An 8940-nucleotide genomic window follows, 5' to 3' on the forward strand; every position below is an offset into this window, starting at 1 on the left:
CAGCCACCACCAACAGCAGAAGGAGATTTATGGAGAACATTGTCTCTCCTCTTCAGATAAATCACTCATTTACCAGTTGTTTAAATATGGCATTTGAGTTTGCATTGATATATTTGCTAATGCGTAGGGACACACAGAGTGGGTGTGTTCAATCAAACAAAACCTGAAAAAAAACTTCTTTTTTTTATCATGAAAGGATGCCCTCTTCTGGCATCTAAATTATTCTTAAATGTGGGATCAATTGTGCACCCAAGGTTGTTACCTGACATTTAGCAGATTAATTCAATACAAAAATATAACTGATTTACAAAAGCTAAAACATCAACTGACCCATTCAGTGTGCAGTATTTTATTTATTTATTTGCTTTGATTTTGCCATATTGGCTTTGGAATTATGTCATAAGATGGAAAGGATCTGCAATGTATAACTTTGTTTTATTGAAAAATGTGTTCAGTGGTTCGGGGTTTTTGTACAGGTCCTGTGACAGGTTGTAGCACAGTGTATCTCGAGCACAGTAATACACAGCAGTGTCCTCAGTGTTGAAGTTTTTTCCTGTTAAAATAACTGCGTTGCTGGAGGATTCAGAAGAGAAACTGATCTTATTTTTGAGAGAATCTTTGACACCATTGCTGCTGGAAGTGTGGTACCAGCCGATCCATTCCATCGGTTTTCCACTTGAATGTCTGATCCAGTTTGTGTAGCCTCCACCTGAGGCTGAATATCCAGTGATCTTACAGGCGATGGTAAATGTTTCCCCTGGTTTTACAACCATTACAGGAGGCTGATCCAGCTCAATGCAGAAAAGACCTACGAACAACAATTAAAACATTTTCAGTAATACAAACTAAACTCCACATTTGATTTTCAATAAATATTTATTTGTTTATATATATATATATATATATATATATATATACAGTAGTATACTCACAGGGTGCAGCTGCTAAAACTAGCAGTGCTGATATAAAGTACATGAAGCTGCTTGTATTTGTACTGTGCTATGGCTCTGTAAAACACAAAGAGCTTTTATTCTGTCTGTGTGCTCCTGTTAAGGGCGGAGATTTGCATTGATGCAAACATCTGATATTAGTTCTTATGGTAATTATTAATGATAATGCTAAATTATTTGTCTGATTTTGTACTTGATTTATAAAATAAAGTCTTGAGAGTATGGGAATTTTGTGGTCATAATGGTTGTATCATGTTTCAGTGGAAAACTGTTTAATAATGCTAAAAAAACTCTTGAAAAAATTGACTGTACTCACAATCTCACTGCACTCACACGGATAAGACATGGTTTATAAGTGGAATTGTAAAATACACTGTAATGAGTGAATACGTGCAGTTGTTACCTTAAAGAATTATTTAAACCGGATCTTAACCACAAAAATAACTTTTGTTGGTATAGTCATGTTTTCAGTCATGTTAAATAATATTTTGAGTTGAATAAAACCAGTTAAGCTGATGTTCATTTGTTCAATGTGTTTAGACTTGTTTTGTACAGAGCTGTGGCTTGTTTAGACACTGTGTGTATCTTGCACAATAATACACAGCTGAGTCCTCAGTCTCAAAATTCTTTCCCTGTAGAAACACTGTGTTTTTGGACGTGTCCTGGGTGAAACTGATCTTGTTTTTCACTGAGTCTGTAGTTTCAGTGCTACCACCACTACAAAGATATCCGAGCCATTCCAGAGAGCTCTTTCTTGTGTCCCTATGCACCTGTTTATAAAAGGAAGGAGATTTGCATCAATGTTTTATTTAGCAAACAAATTAAATTCAAATGACAACTATACAAAATTAAATTTCCCTAAATTAAAATGGCAACACTCAAGTTACTTTTTGTAAATGAGCCATTAAAAATCAGTAATATCTTCTGTTTGTTTCTTCTTGACACCTATTTTTCTAAAAATTAAAGATGAAAAATCGAATTATACAAAAGTCTTTATTCTTTACAGTGAGTGCATGAAAAATGTACAGATCCCAAAGCAGCACTACAGAAATATGTTATTTCTTGCATTAATTTATTTTGATGTATTCGTGGACTTTTTTCCTTCTTAAATGAAATGTATAGCCTACTATTCCACATATTGCAGTGATCAAAGCTGATAATTTACATATATTTAACAAACAAATCCAGACAAAAATAGAAATAATAATTTTTTTACAAACATGCAAACATGAGAATATAATTTGTGATGAAGTTACTCTAAGGCGTATTTGTGTTTCTTTAGAATTTCTAAATTAGACTGTTTCTTGATCAAGAAAAACATTCAGGCCATGTCCACACGTACACGGGTTTTTCATTCTTCCGTTTTAAAAAAAAATCTCCGTACACGAAAACGCAAACACATGCTATGAAGCACTGTCAAGAGCATGCCAAACCAACAGATGGCGATATAATCTCAACCATAAAGCCATGTTGGCCAATCAGAATCCAGAAAAAGTCTCCAGTAGGCAGAGATAACAGCGCAGGCACCGACATCACAGGTAGGGGTGGGCGATACCTCTTATTTTATTTTCGATCCGATACCGATATTTTCAAGCCCAGTATCGCTGATACCTCTAAACTAAACTGATCTTTTAAATTATTAAAAGAATATAATCAGTAATTATACTCACTTAATATTAGATTTTAAAGCCATGTTTTTTAACATGGTCTGTTTGAAGCGTGCATTCCAAAAAGCAAAGTAAGAGCTTTTTCTTTCCTACTATGGCGAGCACTAGCGAAGCGTTTAGAAAGTGTGTACATCCGTGTCAGCGGTTTCTGACACCCGATGATTCACACGTTCCCTTTCATGGGAACTTTGCACAAACTAGCCAATTTTGAATAAATATTACATGTACACAAAAGTTTGGTCAGTTTGGGTCAGTGAGATTTTGTCATATTTTCTTAAGTCTCATGCTCACCAAGGCTGCAATTATTTGAACAAAAAAAAATATTGTGAAAAATAACAATTCAAATAACAATTTTCTATTTTAATATATCATTTAAAATGCATCTGTGATCAAAGCTGAATTTTCAGCATCATTACTCCAGTTTTCAGTGTCACATGATCTTCAGAAATCATTCTAATATGCTCATTTGCTGCTCAAGAAACATTTATTATTATTGCTGCTTCATATTTGTGTGGAAACCGTGATGCATTTTTCAGTATTAATTTGATATATAGTAACAATTTTATGTAGGCTAATGTAATAATGTGGCAATGGTTTCATAAAATCTACTTACGCTTCTGATGTTTTTGGGAAACGCAGCCCTATTTGAACAAGCACTCTGAGCCATGCGCCAGCAGCGAACGCTGTCTGTGATCGATTGGTTCTGTCTCTCAGCATTTGCGTGTGTTCTGATGAGCAGCAGCAGTGGTTCTATCCAACACAATTATTCGATAATATACTTAGAGGCTTTTTTGTGCACCGAATTTCTTGATAAATAAATCAAATTAATGGTTAAAAATGCACTTTAGAGTCGATATTTTTATGTGAGGATCGATCCTTTCGATACAACATCAGTATCGAAAGTATCGATACTTGAGGATCGATCCGCCCATCCCTAGTCACAAGCCAAAAACTGTCTATACGATGACACTGCAACCGGAGTTTTTGAAAAATTAAAAATAAGGGCGATCCTGTGGACAGGACATTTGAAACGTGTAAGACTGCTTGACAAGAGCGCCACCTTTTAATATTTTTAAATTGCTAAAATGTTCAAAAAGCATCTACTATATAATATCCATTTCTGATGTCGCCAATAATTAGAGATGCACCGAAATTTCGGCTGCCGAAAATGAGTTCACTGCTCAGGTTTCACTTTCACATGGTGTGACGCTCTGCTTGTTATCCGGCTCTATGTGTGCTCCACTCAGTCGCTCCACTCATATACCGCTCATGCTCATCGGAACAGCAAAGTCCACTCAAAAATCAAGCTGACAGGAAACATCGATGTAGTACAGTATTGTTTCTGTCTGCAATAACCCTACTGTACTGTAACATGGTGTGGTATATGGGCATCTCTGGTAACGCTGCCCTCTCATTCATTGATCTGCTAACCGCTATGTTATGCTCCCGTGTTCTGATAATAATAGCTTTCTAGGACTAAACATTATTTGGATAATTGGTAAAAAAAAAAAAATCTCTTAATAGCCCTACTGTTAGACCTGATAAACTAAAAAGCAATTTATTTCATTTGTAGGCCTCTCGTTATTTTGTATTTGTGTTATCATTATTAATTTCTTTATTTGTTCTTATTTTATTACTGACTGTTTACTTGTCATTTTTTATTCAATTCAAAGTTTGAAATCAAGCTATCTCGTGCTACTGCAACAAAATTACCCAACTGTAAAATTAAAAAAACACTGAGTGAGCAAAAATTTGTGAGATAGTTTAAGTTATAATGGTAATTAAACAATGTTTACATATGAATAAAAGCCTTCATTAAAATCTGTCATATAAATTGGTCTCCTCATTAGAAATTAGCCTACTGATTGCCTCCATGGACAAAAAAATGAATAATATTAAAAATATCTGACACACACATATACAGTGGGTACGGAAAGTATTCAGACCCCCTTACATTTTTCACTCTTTGTTATATTGCAGCCATTTGCTAAAATCATTTAAGTTAATTTTTTTTCCTCATTAATGTACACACAGCACCCCATATTGACAGAAAAACACAGAATTGTTGACATTTTTGCAGATTTATTAAAAAAAAAAAACTGAAATATCACATGGTCCTAGGTATTCAGACCCTTTGCTGTGACACTCATATATTTAACTCAAGTGCTGTCCATTTCTTCTGATCATCCTTGAGATGGTTCTACACCTTCATTTGAGTCCAGCTGTGTTTGATTATACTGATTGGACTTGATTAGGAAAGCCACACACCTGTCTATATAAGACCTTACAGCTCACAGTGCATGTCAGAGCAAATGAGAATCATGAGGTCAAAGGAACTACCTGAAGAGCTCAGAGACAGAATTGTGGCAAGGCACAGATCTGGCCAAGGTTACAAAAAAAATTCTGCTGCACTTAAGGTTCCCAAGAGCACAGTGGCCTCCATTCCTTAAATGGAAGACGTTTGGGACGACCAGAACCCTTCCTAGAGCTGGCCGTCCGGCCAAACTGAGCTATCGGGGGAGAAGAGCCTTGGTGAGAGAGGTAAAGAAGAACCCAAAGATCACTGTGGCTGAGCGCCAGAGATGCAGTCGGGAGATGGGAGAAAGTTGTAGAAAGTCAACCATCACGGCAGCCCCCCTTCATTGATTGTACAATGTTCACTAATAATATACAGATAAAATACAGTAGGAGCAGGACTTAAAATGAGTGGGTAAAAATTAGCTATGATATTATTTGCTAATATAGTTTTTCCCTGTCTACTTGGCTTTGGTAAAATAAATATATAACATTTTAATAAACAAATCAGATTTTTATTTTTTCGCAATAAGACCAGGAACAGGTATTAAGAACATAAAAAAAGGATTGCTTTTGGTTTTATGTTTTATGTGTAAAGTATTGGTTCACTTAAAATATTAACTATAGACTACTTTTATGGTCATTTTTGAGGCTTGGCAATATAAATCGCCATTCATTTTCATAACATGGAAAAAAGCAGCTGCTAAACTGATAAACTATCTTCATTTTGCACAGAAAGAAAATCATGGAATGACATTACTATGGAAGCTCGTTTTCACTGCAGAATTAAAAAAGTCTCTTACACTCATCAAGGCTGAATTTATTTGATCAAAAATGTAGGAAAAACAGAAATAATCTGAAATATTATTACAATTTAAAGTAACTGTTTTCTATTAGGATATAATTTAAAATATAATTTATTCCTGTGATCAAAGCTGAATTTTCAGCATCATTACTCCAGTCTGCAGTGTCACATGATCCTTCAGAAATCATTCTAATATAATTTGCAGCTCAAGAAACATTTATTTTTATTGCTGCTTCATATTTGTGTGGAAACCGTGATGCATTTTTCAGTATTAATTTGATATATAGTAACAATTTTATGTAGGCTAATGTAATAATGTGGCAATGGTTTCATAAAATCTACTTACGCTTCTGATGTTTTTGGGAAACGCAGCCCTATTTGAACAAGCACTCTGAGCCATGCGCCAGCAGCGAACGCTGTCTGTGATCGATTGGTTCTGTCTCTCTGCATTTGCGTGTGTTCTGATGAGCAGCAGCAGTGGTTCTATCCAACACAATTATTCGATAATATACTTAGAGGCTTTTTTGTGCACCGAATTTCTTGATAAATAAATCAAATTAATGGTTAAAAATGCACTTTAGAGTCGATATTTTTATGTGAGGATCGATCCTTTCGATACAACATCAGTATCGAAAGTATCGATACTTGAGGATCGATCCGCCCATCCCTAGTCACAAGCCAAAAACTGTCTATACGATGACACTGCAACCGGAGTTTTTGAAAAATTAAAAATAAGGGCGATCCTGTGGACAGGACATTTGAAACGTGTAAGACTGCTTGACAAGAGCGCCACCTTTTAATATTTTTAAATTGCTAAAATGTTCAAAAAGCATCTACTATATAATATCCATTTCTGATGTCGCCAATAATTAGAGATGCACCGAAATTTCGGCTGCCGAAAATGAGTTCACTGCTCAGGTTTCACTTTCACATGGTGTGACGCTCTGCTTGTTATCCGGCTCTATGTGTGCTCCACTCAGTCGCTCCACTCATATACCGCTCATGCTCATCGGAACAGCAAAGTCCACTCAAAAATCAAGCTGACAGGAAACATCGATGTAGTACAGTATTGTTTCTGTCTGCAATAACCCTACTGTACTGTAACATGGTGTGGTATATGGGCATCTCTGGTAACGCTGCCCTCTCATTCATTGATCTGCTAACCGCTATGTTATGCTCCCGTGTTCTGATAATAATAGCTTTCTAGGACTAAACATTATTTGGATAATTGGTAAAAAAAAAAAAAAAAAGTTAATTTCTTAATTTTTATTATTACAGTATTTATTTTAAAAACGTAGAGTGCCTTAAAAGTAATTATCACAACCCTGATAAAACAGGCATATACTGATTTTCTCATCCTCCGATTTATAGGCTATCAATCCTGTTTGTATTATCATTATAATTTAAAATATGAATAAATTCAGAACAGGATTAGAATATAATTATATTTTAAATAAGACATAATTTTTTTTTTCTACAAGAACAACAGTAGTGTTTACAACAGCAAAACCACCATACCCTGTAAACTCTAATAATAATAATAATAATAATAATAGGCCTAATATAATTCAGTTTCTAATTCCAGAGTGATTAAGAGGTGCAAAGAAAAATTTCTTTAACTTTTTAACTTAAAATTGTCTTTTCTGTTCTGTGTTTCTTTTTCAAAACTGCATCATGGCATTTGCTGCTATCAATACAGAAGCATTCGTTTCGATACACGTCTCAGCAAGGAGCACAGCCCTATTCAAAGCCGTGCTCCATGTGCCCCTTTTATACATTGAGCACCTGCCCCTCCAAAGGTCTCTGCATGGCCCTGCAGGAAAGGTGGTGGTTTTTGTATTGCTTTGACACTGAACTCATTCACAGTGACTCTCTAGCGCAGTAATACACAGCAGTGTCTTCAGTCTTGAGGCTGTTCATCTGTAGGTACAGTTGACTGCTGGAATCATCTCTAGACACTGTGAACCTGCCCTGAACTGACTGGGAATAGGAGATTGGAGAACTAGATGTGCCAATAGTTGAAACCCATTCCAGTCCTTTACTGGGTGCCTGTCTCACCACAGCTGCCCAGTAGCTGCTGAATGAATATCCAGAGGCAGTACAGACCAGCCGAAAAGATTCACCTGGTTTTTTTACCACATCTTGAGACTGAGTGAATGTCTGACAATGAATATCTGTGGGAGAGAGAAATATATAAACTGAAAAGTCTAAAAGAAAAAAAACATAACTATGTGCTTGCTAAATGCATGTATACAGTGTTGTTATGATTATTATTTAGAAAATAACAAACCATTTAAAAATAGTAATATTAAGACTGTATTAATTATTGTTGCCATTGCTATTGATGCTCTTCAACAAAAAACACATACAGTCAGTGAACAGAAACACTTCGGTGGCACAACAGCTTATGAGAGATAAACATCCCAGTTTTGCATGAACTCCTCCTCCAGCCTCAGTTCTTCTTTGTACCCGTGTATGAAAAAGAGATATCTGTAGGAATGGGTAGATCGACACCTAGTGCTTCGAAACAGTGTGAAATGAGGCTGTCACGTGACCTGTGAAAACGAAGCTTCGTTACCTCACTGACACGTCACGCTAGGCTCAAATAGAAAGTATCGTTGTTAATTATAGTTCTACTATTAAAAACAATGACATGTGAATGTCTGTTGACTGAATGAAAATTAAAACACCTTGCGGGCTCAACCACTGTTCCCAAAAAAGATAAAAGTCCTTCCTTAACCACAAACATTTTTGCTTCTTGTAAACGCCATCCTATGTTGTCAACAGCTCACATTGGCAATAATGCAATAACTGTATTTGTATTTGTGCATTTGTGTGTTTTAACAATGCATGTTTGTGTTCTTTTGTAAGGAAGACACAACAATTGTGCAATGAAAAATGACGTAGGTCTAATTTATTGGCGTATTAAACATTCTATTAATGTGAAAAGACACAAGTTTGATGCAAGTAAAAATGAAGAAAATAAAGTCTTTATTGTCATTGTATTGTGCAAAATACAATAAATATGGGGAACTTTATCGCTGCACACACACATACCATCTTGCTATGACACATGCTTATTAAATAGACAATTAAACCTTACAATGACATCCCAATGAACAAAACATCTAAATGATACAGTTGGTGTAAGAATTTTTATTGACCACCAGAACGCGGGGTAGAGCACTGTGTCAAAAGCTTCGAAGCATCAACGCAGTTTGTT

At 35.6% G+C, this 8940-nt stretch overlaps 1 gene segment (V, D, J or C); it reads right to left on the bottom strand.

The window, feature by feature from the left end:
• Nucleotides 1-392: 392 nt before the first annotated feature.
• On the bottom strand, nucleotides 393-988 carry LOC107575776 (Ig heavy chain V region 3-6-like). The segment is given in 2 exon segments: nucleotides 393-808; nucleotides 933-988. Coding segments are annotated over 2 exon segments (459 nt in total).
• Nucleotides 989-8940: the final 7952 nt, after the last annotated feature.

The sequence above is a fragment of the Sinocyclocheilus grahami genome, unplaced genomic scaffold (assembly GCF_001515645.1).
Source record: "Sinocyclocheilus grahami isolate Dianchi unplaced genomic scaffold, SAMN03320097.WGS_v1.1 scaffold2882.1, whole genome shotgun sequence".
NCBI lineage: Eukaryota > Metazoa > Chordata > Actinopteri > Cypriniformes > Cyprinidae > Sinocyclocheilus > Sinocyclocheilus grahami.